At 30.7% G+C, this 12,265-nt stretch overlaps 2 protein-coding genes across 4 annotated transcripts in view; one reads left to right on the top strand and one right to left on the bottom strand.

Moving 5' to 3' along the window:
• LOC125840407 (uncharacterized) overlaps positions 1-12,265 on the top strand; it is a 203,681-nt gene that overhangs the window by 87,749 nt on the left and 103,667 nt on the right. The window lies entirely within an intron of this gene.
• The window catches only part of LOC125840428 (tropinone reductase homolog), a 42,947-nt gene that overhangs the window by 16,075 nt on the left and 14,607 nt on the right, over positions 1-12,265 (bottom strand). Inside the window, exons 4-5 of one of the 3 annotated variants that reach the window (XM_049519416.1) lie at positions 1,686-1,798; positions 785-986 (exon numbers count right to left, since the gene is read on the bottom strand). The exons of 1 other annotated variant lie outside the window; for it this stretch is intronic. In XM_049519416.1, coding sequence (XP_049375373.1) covers positions 807-986; positions 1,686-1,798 — 293 coding nt within the window. In that variant the 3' untranslated portion in view covers positions 785-806. Of the gene's footprint in view, positions 1-784; positions 987-1,685; positions 1,799-12,265 lie in introns of those variants that run through there. One more of the 3 variants, XM_049519418.1, reaches the window with a different exon arrangement.

Genomic DNA, 12,265 nt, shown 5'->3' with positions numbered 1-12,265 from the left:
GGAATAGGTATAGAATAGTCCCTAAAATATATATCAATTGTTTAGTGTCTCCTCTTCAAAAGAAGATCATTAGCAAGCAAAAGAATGCCTTAGAATCTTGATGACAACTTTAAAGTCCACATTAAGTGACTCAAAACATTTTGAGCCTCGCTTCAGGGCTTAAGCACACTAAAAGCTCACTATCGACACCACTGCTTAGAGGCAGACATATATCATTATGCTAATGAGCAAAATCTTAGCTTGAACCTATTTACGGATGGGCAACATCAAAAAGAAAGTATGAATTTTCTACAACAGTTCCAAGAGGAATTGGTAGTTGGGTATTGAATCCCTTCAGACCTGGAGAATGTGCCGCTAGGTAAAGTATTCATATGCAGTTGATTCTTGAACAAAATCAAAAATTATAATTAGAGAATAATTTAACTAGATTATCTTTTATTTAATACTCCTTTCTTTTTAAAATAGCAGAAAACAAATAAAAAATGATCATCTATTTTTAGTAAGAATGACAAATAACATTTAACAAGAGAGTATTGTAAATTGTTTACTCAATTAAATTTCTATATATATGTGGTCACAACACATGCCTTGCACGTGAAGGCAGCATACAATAACTATTCATATTTATTATTATCATTAAATATAATATAACGACAATTATGTTATTACTGTTAAATACTAACGTTGTTTAGTGCATAAGTAACTCAACCCATCTTGACCAAATTAACTAAACTAATTAAAAAAAAGGTTCATCTTACATATCAATCAAGTACATTATTTATTATTTAACACATAAAATAAAATAGTTAAGAAGAACCATTAATTGTGAGTCCACCATCAACACATATAACTTGACCAGTAATATATGAAGCAGCAGGGAAACAAAGAAATGCCACCATTGCTGAAACTTCTTTTGGTTCTCCAGCTCTGCTAATTGGTGTTCTACTAATATTTTTTTCCATAAGTTCTTTAATTAATGGATTGTGCTGGAACAAAAATTAGATTAAATATTAGTAATCACATAAGTGATCAGACAGAGGCGAAATCAAGATTAAAAGTAGTTTAGAGATTTGGAATTCTAGTTCATTTGAATAATTGGGTTTTAAATTAATAATCTATGTATATTCAACAATTTTTTTGTGACAAATCCGGAAAATACTAACTTTCTTGTATAATTGACCATATATGTCCCAATTTTATTTTTTTACAAATACAAAAAATGTTACTACAATAAATCCGGAAAATTTTAATTTTAATATATTTCTATTTTTTCCATTCACAGTTCTTTTTCTTCTTCATAGTTTTACACTAAAGAATAAAATAATAAGAAACTTTAACAACGGTAATCAAAGCAGTAAAAAATAATCATGTTTGAAAAAAGAGTTTAAAATTGATTATCTTTTACTTCTATCAGAGAACAGGGTATATGTGTGCCACTTTATAACAGTCGGGTGTATGTAAGCAGCTCTAAATGACAAAGTTGAGAGTTATATCAGACCATTTTCCTTTTAAAAACAATGGCTAGGTTTTTTGAAGAGAAAATCATTTTTCCATTTAGAGGATTTTTAAGTTTATGAACATATATAAGATTGTTAGGATTTTTAACGATTAATAATTCAAAATCATGATTATAATAAATTATTTCCACAAAGAAAAATATGTAAGTCTCCTAGCTAGTAAATTACCTTTAGTGCTTCGGTGAAGGATGTTTTGATAATCCAAGGTGCTACTGCGTTAACTCGAATATTATCTTTAGCCCATTCATAAGCCAAGTTCCTTGTAAGTTGATTGATTGCTCCTATAAACATGAAAAAAAATACAAAAATAATTTTGTGTAATGGTACTAGTAATTTTACTTTAGCTTGCACATATTACATTTTTAATACATCAAATGCAACATTATGAAAGATTATTTATTTTAAAATTTTTAGTAATCTTTGAAGCTCGAAAAATAAATTTGATACGATAGAAGCCATTTCTTAAAAACAATTTTTCATAAGAAAATCATATTATTGCATTTGGTTGATAGAACATGTTGTAGACACGTAATTTTTGACCGAACATAAAGTCTTACACTATTTTTAATTCCTTAAATGTTTATTATATATAAATTAGATATTTTTGTTTTATCTCATCTTAGTAAGTTTATTTTAAAAGATTTGAAAATAACAAAAAATAGATATGTTTTGTTTAATAAATAGGCCAGTATTTCTTAATTATAATTTATTATTAACTACTAAATTTTTGCTAGTATAAAAAATAATTAAATAATTTTCTTATTATATTTTGTGATATTGTATTATATTATATTATATTATAATAACGTAACTCCCTCTCCTCATGCTACTTCACCACTATCCCAACCCACTCCACTATCCAATACACACACTACACACGACCTACACTACAACATACCCAACACACACATACACTCCTACATATACACGGACAGAAACAAAAAAAGAGGGGGAACCAGATTACACGAGAAAAAAAGAAGAAGAAAAACCTTCCCATTTTATTGGATTATCCTTTTAAAAACTCACCAACACATTCACATCTTTTCTTCCTTACCCATTCTTTTCATATCAACACAAACACATATGCTATCACAAACAACCTACAAAAGTTATGGGTGCTCTAATCAAACTTCGGTTAAGATTTTGCGGTATTCAACTTTACTTTATCTTTTATTTAATTTATTCATGGAATTTGATGTAATTTTATGACAAGTTTTATTATATTTTGTTTCCTTCATTAATTTGATAGAAATGATTCATTTGTTAGTTGTTATATCTCTATTTCATGAATGAAGGTAGCTTTAATTGATGATTTTGTTTTTTATTTATTAGTTGTGATCTCTTAAAAATGAACGGATCATAACATTGTTCTTGTCTTGATTTAGATAGGAATGATAATTAAAGTAGGTATAGTTAGGCTAAAAAATAAATATATAAATAAATTATTGTTGTTTTATTTTATCAAACAAAAAATGAGATTTATTTTTTTGTAATTCGGTAGTGTTTTCTTTGATTAGAAAGTGTACACTTAATTTTGACTTCAACTTTAAGAAATTGCAAAAAATAAAAACATATAAAAATGATCAAAAAATTTATTCTAGAAGTTTAGTATTTTACTTTATTTGTTTTTTTTTAGGAATACATATTTTCTTTTAATGTTAGATCAAACACTTAAACAAATTAAAAAATATTTGTTTCAATTAAGAATGTGGTTACACATTTTTTTTGAGACATTAAAATAAACTCAAGGATGCGGTGACGCACGTTGTCCACTAATATAATTAGTTTTTATTAATTTAAGGTAGTGACTTATAAAAAATAAGGTTATTAAGTGTGATGTAAAGAAGACAGTTATGTCTCTAAAATGTCAAGATCGAGAATGCAGTTATGCATCCGGTTAAGACTAATAAATATTTAACAATTTAAAAATAAGTGAATCATGGCCTTAGACACAAAGTATCCAAAAACGTATTAAAATATGTATAAGTCAATAAAAGCGACCGTGCTAGAACCACGGGACTTGAGGGATGCCTAATACCTTCTCCTCGGTCAACAAAATTCCTTACCCGAATTTCTAGTTCGTAGACCAAAACTAAAAGAGTCATTTCCTATTGATTAGGGATTCGAAAAGGTGACTTGGAACATCACAACTCAATTTCAAGTGGAGACTCTGAAAAAATAAACAAAATAATCCCTTAATCAATAACGTCACTTAAATTAGGAAAACCTCTCCAGCCTTGCGCGAAAAAGGGGTGTGACATCTCTGGCGACTAACCAGAATTCGAGCTTTGTTATGTTGACTTTTACATGATTTTATTATAATTTTTTTTTTGGATATATTGTTTATGATGGCTTAATGTGCTACTTAATGCTCATTTATCGCTTTTATATTTGTTGAACTGTACAAAGTTATCTTCTCTTGTGAACCACTTATGAGTTTTTTGAATACACTTAACACACGTTCACAGGAATGCAGTTATGCATCCTACTTTTCCTTGAGATAAAGCTGGAGTGTCTTGACATCCAGTGAAGGATATTTAGTCACACATTTTAGGCGGGGTTGGACCAGCAATGAAGTCGAAATAGCGCTGCTACCGATAAGTTGCCCCTCCCTGACTCGAGTTGTCCATTCGGGTAAGCCAGTCTAGATACATATTTCCTTCAGGTTTGAACCTAGTAAAACTGTAACATAGATATGTTTATCCCTAGAAGACTCCACTTATTTGCATCATTTGCATTTGACTTAGTAAGTCTCGAAACAAGAGTTGGGTTAGGTTAGGACAAATATCTCTCTTTTACTTGACCACTTAGATCATAATTATGTGCTAAATGAAAATGCATTTATTTAGAAGGTGGACAAGTTGATCCATTTTAGTGTGATTAGTGGAATGAGAAAAAATATTATCTTTCGATTTTTACAAAATGGAGAAAACATAAAAATATTTCTTCTTTTAGAAGTTATTATACATTTTTCTTAACAAATGAAATGAAAGATTTTTCAATTTATAACAAAAATTACAAAAAAAAAAAAAGTAAATAAATTATTTTTAGTTATTTTTTTTGTACATTAAAAAAAATCAAAAGATTTTGCTTTCATAAAACTTTGGAAAATAATGCATTTGTCAAGTCAACTCAATATCTTAAAGTTTTTTTTACTGTCCAATCTGGACGAACTACGCATACCTGATTCTCACCTCAATGAGATACGTAGGCAACCCTCTTTGGGTTTGGTGATCTTTATTCAAAAATAAAAAATAAAAAATCTTTTTTCAAAAGTTCAAAAATAAAAATGGAAAACAAGAAGCTTTAATCTTTATCAAAAATAAGTTTTTATTAATTTTCTTTTAATAATTCAAATAAAAAAAACTAAAGAATTTTATTTCAAAACTCTAAAAAAGAAAAGCTTAGTTATTGAGTTTTTGAAAAAATATGCAAAGATCTTCGCAAGCGTGTTACGTATGCAATCTCAAACGGATTTGATCAATGCATTATTAAAAAAAGAAGAAGTTATAATTGAAGAAGGTCTAACCCTAACAAGCATTATTATCTATGCACAGTTAAATTAAAGTGGTTGATTTGTGGTTAAGCTGACATCCATCCGTATAATACAAGGTCAAAAGAGAAAAAAAATGACTCACAAAGACGGAAATGAGTTGGACAATGATGAGGTCCAGAACCAGATGATGTCACAAGAAACAGTGTCAGCCGAAGAGATAAGGATACTAAGACAGCAAATGACGGAGATGTACGAAGCTTGGATGAGTGGACAAGCTCCATCGCCTTCAATCCGTGATTATCTAAATACAAATATGTCATCCCCTATCCAAGTATCGATAAGTGATCCAATTTATCCACCTGGATTCGGTCCCGCATTCAATGTAGCTGGAACTTCTACGGTGCACCCTTTGAATACGCCTATGACAAGTAATCTACTATTCATTCCAACTGCGCCGACTAATGTCGTTCAACAACCTATAATGGAGCAAAAATCCAACAACGATCCTCTACCCAAAGTTCAATATGATTGAGATTATACTCCTGAATTGACTTTTAAAATTCCAAGCTCTTACCCTCACACTCATTAGTATAGTTCCCATGTTGAAGCTGAAAAAGTTGTTAAGAACGAGGAACATGAAGAAATGGCTAGAAAAATGAAAAGTTTGGAACAGAGTGTAAGAGATATGCAAGGATTGGGAGGTCACAAAAGTGTCTCGTTCAATGATTTGTGCATGTTTCCCCACTTTCATCTGCCCATCGGTTTTAAAACTCCAAAGTTCGAGAAATATGATAGACATGGAGATCCTGTAGCTCATTTAAAGAGATATTGTAATCAATTGAGAGGGGCTGGAAGCAAAGAAGAATTGCTCATGGCTTATTTTGGGGAAAGTTTGATGGGAATTGCCTCAGAATGGTTCATAGACCAAGATACTTCTAAGTGACATACATGGAATGATTTGACTAGATGTTTTGTTCAACAATTACAATATAACATTGACATAGTTCCAGATCGCACTTCACTTGTCAATATAAGGAAGAAGACCACTGCAAATTTTCGTGAATATGCTATTAAGTGGAGGGAGCAAGCTTCTAGGGTTAAGCCGCCAATGAAAGAGTCTGAAATGATCGATGTTTTCCTTTAAGCGCAAGAACCAGATTACTTTCATTATTTACTTTCAGTTGTTGGAAAAACATTTGCTGAAGTTATTAAGATTGGTGAAATAGTGAAAAATGGCATCAAGTGTGGAAAAATTGTAAGTCAAGCTGCCTTGAAAGCTAGAACACAGGTGATTAAAAATGGATCAGAAAATTTTTGGGGAAAGAAAATGAAGGAGGATGTAGCAAATGTTGTGTCAAGCACACAAAAAGGTCCAAGGGGTCCACCTTATCAATTTGCACCATCTCAATACCATCACTATCTCCATATGCAAGACACACAATATTCTGTTGTTCCACCTCAATATGTGGTTTACAATGCACAACAATATGCATACCCACTAAACTATCCTCAATAGCGAGCATCAACAAATCAAAATGTTCACCCTTCTTCTCAAAATTTTCAAGCACCTTATAATCTTTGTCCGAGACAGGGATTTGAAGGAGGTCAAAGGCCTAGAAACAATTTCACACCAATTGGAGAGTCTTACACAAGTTTGGTTAACAAGTTGAAACATTAGAAGATAATAGAGTCGATTCCTCAAAATTATATGGATCCACATGCAAAGGGTTTCAATCCAACAACACGATGTGCATACCATTCTGATGCTCCAGGGCACAGTATTGAAGATTGTCGTAATTTTAAAAAAAAAGGTGGAAGAGATGAAAGATGATTGTGGTTCAAAATGATGACCCCCCGAATGTTACTAAGAATCCTCTATCGGCGCATAGTGATGTACACTTTATCGAGATGATATGTGATGACAAAGAATATGACAATTATGAAGAAAAGACAATTGAAATTGGTAGAGCTTTTACGAAGGCTAACGTGCAAAGCAGTGGCTAAGAAGTTCAGCTTGGTGATTGAGAGACACTCTTCTTTTCTCTAAAAAGAGTGTATAGATAGTTTATTTTGTCATCATTTCTGCTATGCAATCATTTTTATATTTAGTAAGTCATATCTTTCTATCATTTCTCTTATGCGTTTGTTTGTTGAGTCTTGTCGTAGTTTGAGTTATTATAGAGTTGTGACCTAAATTTAGTTTGTTGTTTTGTCACCAAGTTTTTTTTAAATCTTTAATATAATCTTTATTCTGTATCACTTTGATCTGTTCTATTTGGCATTCCACATATACATCTCTTTTCACTTCAATTTTGTGATATGATATGCAAAAGGATTTGGTCAGATCTTAAGATTATATCTAATCATGAAATGAATACATCAAAGATATTTTTTTTTTTGAGGAAATGAATAAAGGACTTAGACACCTTGATACTTCCTTTAGTATAAAAAAAAAATCATCTAACTTGACATGTCATTTGTTGTCAAGAAGGTATTATTCAAAAGGAGATTCTCAGCTGACAAACATGCAACAAAATGATATACATATTCATCAATACATATGTTGCAAAGAAATATTATATGACTTTCACTTCACATCTTAAATGGAATTGCTTGTATTTGACATATTTAATAATTGATATGACGAAGACATTTCATTCTACTATCCAAACACCGTGTAATCCTTTGCTATCCCTTTTGAGCCTTAATTTTATTTTCTTTCATACCCCTCTTTTGGAATCAAAATACAGTAAAAAGAAAAAGAAAAAAAAAGTCAAGAAAAGAGAAAAGTGAAAAAGAGAAAAAAAATAGAGAGAAAAGAAAAGTTGGAGTGAAAAATAAAAATAAAAATCCAATAACAACAAAAAATAAAATTCCTGAACTACGTTCGACCTGATTCTTGCTTTGACAAGATACGTAGGTAGCCTTATTTTGAGGTTCGATCCTAGTAAGAAAAAATCTTGAAAGCCCTCATCACAAAAACTGGAGCAAAAATAATAATAATAATAATAATAATAATAATAATAATAATAATAATAATTATTATTATTATTATTATTATTTTATTTTATTTTATTGTATTTTTGTAAAAAGAGTTGATTTCAAAAGTTGTAAGTCTTAACCCTGTTACGCTGTATCTTTGAGCTTTCATGCCAATCATTTCATTTTAACCCTGTCCAAAAGTCACGTTACAATCCAAATAAAGATCTTCTGATCAATTTTTAACAATGACAAGTTAATCAAGCTTTCAGTGTTGATTATATAAGGAAAAATGTTATGCCGCTCGCATAAAGAGTGAAAAATGAGAAAATCTTATCGATGAAAATCCTCAAAATCCCTATAGGGGATCATTTGAGTCGAGAGAAAGTAAAAAATGAGAGAGTCTTATTGGTGAAAACCCTCAGGGCACTATAAGACGATAGATAAAAAAAACAGGCATGTTAGTGAAAACCTTTTGAGACACCACCAGTCAAGTGTTAGTCATAAATCTAGTGCAAAAGTTGGATTATAAAAGCCTGACTTCAAAGTTGAAAGTTTGACAAAGATAAAGTTTAGATTGATTGGACAGACCAGACCATTTAATCCAAAATGCATGTCATGATCATTAGAATTGACCACCACTATCAATGGAATCCATTTATTTTTTCTTCTTAAAAGGATCAAATATTATTTTTTCTTATTTTGCGTCTCGCTCAATTCAATCTTGAGATAGTCTTCATTAAGCAGGCAAAAAATGATTTCAAAATTGCTACCATCTCTTCAATTGCACAAAACAAAGCTTGATTAGCCCATCAATCGTGACATGATTCAAGAAATAGTGATATGTATAGTAACTTGTCAGCAATTGACAATTTTTAAATACAAGGTTCAATTATTGTTGAAGGGTGGAAACAATATAACAAATTTGAAGTTGAAAGTTCTGAACAACTAGAGATATTTTCAAGATTATCAAGGTGAGCTAACTAGCACACGAAAGCAGTCAATCTCAAACTAAAATTAGCTTCAAACATGGCAACAACAAGAGCAACTATCCTCAAAGCCAATGCCACAAATCGACCACCATTAAAAAAAAACAAACATAAACTTTCTTTTGTTTCTTTTCTAAAATAGGGAAATATTTCTTACGTAAAAGATATCTTGAAGACTCAAATTTGTTAATATTATTGCAAGAAAAAGAAAAAAATAAAAAAATTATTGCATTGTTTCTCCTATGATAAACATTTTCTAGTGTGAGACAATTATTTTTATTTTTTTTATTTTTTTATTTCTTTACTAGGATAAACATTTCCTAATATAAGACATTTAAAACTAAAAAAAAAAAAGGATAAAATATTGTGGTGATTTTATTTGATGATTCTGTTAATTGAAATTTTCCTAAGTACTGAGATTTAGTTTAGCAGGACCCTCCTACATAATGGGATTAGCAGGACCCTTCTACATAATGAGATTTAGATTAGCAGGACCCTCATACATATTGGGATTAGCAGGACCCTCCTACATAATGGGATTTCGATTAGCAGGACCCTCATACATAACGTGATTTCGATTAGCAGGACCCTCATACATAATGTGATTTAGATTAGTAGGACCCTCCTACATAATGGAATTTAGATTAGCAGGACCCTCCTACATAATGAGATTTAGATTAGCAGGGCCCTCCTACATAATGGGATTAGCAGGACCCTCCTACATAATTGGATTAGCAGGACCCTCCTACATAATAGGATTTAGATTAGCAGGACCCTCCTACATAATGGGATTAGCAGGATCCTCCTACATAATGAGATTTAGATTAACAGGATCCTCCTACATAATGGAATTAGCAGGGCCTTCCTACATAATGAGATTTAGATTAGCAGGACCCTCATACATAATGGGATTTGGATTAGCAGGACCCTCCTACATAATGAGATTTAGATTAGCAGGACCCTCCTACATAATGAGATTTAGATTAGCAGGACCCTCATACATAATGGAATTAGCAAGACCCTCCTACATAATGGGATTAACAGGACCATCCTACATAATGAGATTTAGATTAGCAGGACCCTCATACACAATGAGATTTATATTAGCAGGACCCTCCTACATAATGAGATTTAGATTAGTAGGACCCTCCTATATAATGGGATTAACAGGACCCTCCTACATAATGAGATTTAGATTAGCAGGCCCTTCCTACAATGGGATTAGCAGGACCCTCCTACATAATAAGATTTAGTTATTTTCTCCTAGGTAAACACTTCTTACTTGGAGACGTTATTTTTTATTTTTTCTCCTAGGTTAAACGCTTCCTAGTCTGAGTTTATTTTTGAAAATTTACATTTGCTAATAACTCACAAAATTTTTCCAGTGAAAACTGGCGCAAATTTTTTGTTTATTTCTTTTGTTTGTGATGGTTTTCAGGGTTCTTTAAGTGAAACATGGATTGGAAATTCAAGAACAAAGTTTCATCTCTTTTTCAGAATGATCAATTTCATGATAGTCAGAATCAACTTCTTCAATGCATATAACAGCCTGACTTCCTGACATCTATTTCTATTCAGCTTCTGATCAAGAAAACATGCAGTCATTCAAGAACATATTCAAATTGTCATTTTGAAGAGTGCCAAAAGCTCACTCTAAGCGGCAAGTTAAGCCTCAATCCAATTCAAGATCAAGATACTCACCCAAAAATCAAGGTGATATCTGAAAATAAAGACACAAGTAAAGACTCAAGAGAAGCTGTATAGATAGGAGCTTGTACTTTTATTTTCCTTTTGACTATTAGCTTTCATTATTTTTATGTAAGGATAGGAACCGCAACTTGAAGCCTCGATAAAACCTCACTTAACTTCAAACTCATCACCTCATCTCTTTGAACTACATGTGACCTGATTCCCTTAAAACCCGGGATATGTAGGATGTCCAAAACCAAGACTCGGTCGCACAAATTTTGTCTTTCAAACAAGAGTCCGGTCAAAATTTGTCGCATTGTCTACTTCTTTGTCTGAAAACTCTTCGTGTTTCCAATCAAAGAGGGGCAAATTGTAGACACGTAATTTTTGATCGGACATAAAGTCTTACACTATTTTTTATTCCTTAAATGTTTATTATATATAAATTAGATAATTTTCTTTTATCTCATCTTAGTAAGTTTATTTTAAAAGATTTGAAAATAACAAAAAATAGATATGTTTTGTTTAATAAATAGGCCAGTATTTTTTAATTATAATTTATTATTAACTACTAAATTTTTGCTAGTATAAAAAATAATTAAATAATTTTCTTATTATATTATTATATTTTGTGATATTATATTATATTATATAATAATAACGTAACTCCCTCTCCCCATGCTACTTCACCACTATCCCAACCACTCCACTATCCAATACACACACTACACACGACCTACACTACAACATACCCAACACACACATACACTCCTACATATACACGGACAGAAACAAAAAAAGAGGGGGAACCAGATTACACGAGAAAAAAAGAAGAAGAAAAACCTTCCCATTTTATTGGATTATCCTTCTAAAAATTCACCAACACATTCACATCTTTTCTTCCTTACCCATTCTTTTCATATCAACACAAACACATATGCTATCACAAACAACCTACAAAAGTTGTGGGTGCTCTAATCGAACTTCGGTTAAGATTTTGCGGTATTCAACTTTACTTTTATCTTTTAATTAATTTATTCATGGAATTTGATGTAATTTTATGACAAGTTTTATTATATTTTGTTTCCTTCATGAATTTGATAGAAATGATTCATTTGTTAGTTGTTATATCTCTATTTCATGAATGAAGGTAGCTTTAATTGATGATTTTGTTTTTTATTTATTAGTTGTGATCTCTTAAAAATGAACGGATCATAACATTGTTCTTGTCTTGATTTAGATAAGAATGATAATTAAAATAGGTATAGTTAGGCTAAAAAATAAATATATAAATAAATTATTGTTGTTTTATTTTATCAAACAAAAAATGAGATTTATTTTTTTGTAATTCGGTATTGTTTTCTTTGATTAGAAAGTGTACACTTAATTTTGACTTCAACTTTAAGAAATTGCAAAAAATAAAAACATATGAAAAATGATCAAAAAATTTATTCTAGAAGTTTAGTATTTTACTTTATTTGTTTTTTTAGGAATACATATTTTCTTTTAATGCTAGATCAAACACTTAAACAAATTAAAAAATATTTGTTTCAATTAAGAATGTGGTTACACATCTTTTTTGAGACATTAAAATA

Source organism: Solanum verrucosum, unplaced genomic scaffold (assembly GCF_900185275.1).
Source record: "Solanum verrucosum unplaced genomic scaffold, falcon-dt-bn FXZP01000137.1, whole genome shotgun sequence".
NCBI classification, from domain to species: domain Eukaryota; kingdom Viridiplantae; phylum Streptophyta; class Magnoliopsida; order Solanales; family Solanaceae; genus Solanum; species Solanum verrucosum.
The sequence above is the reverse complement of the archived record's forward strand: the minus strand, read 5'-3'. Positions and strand labels throughout refer to the sequence as shown.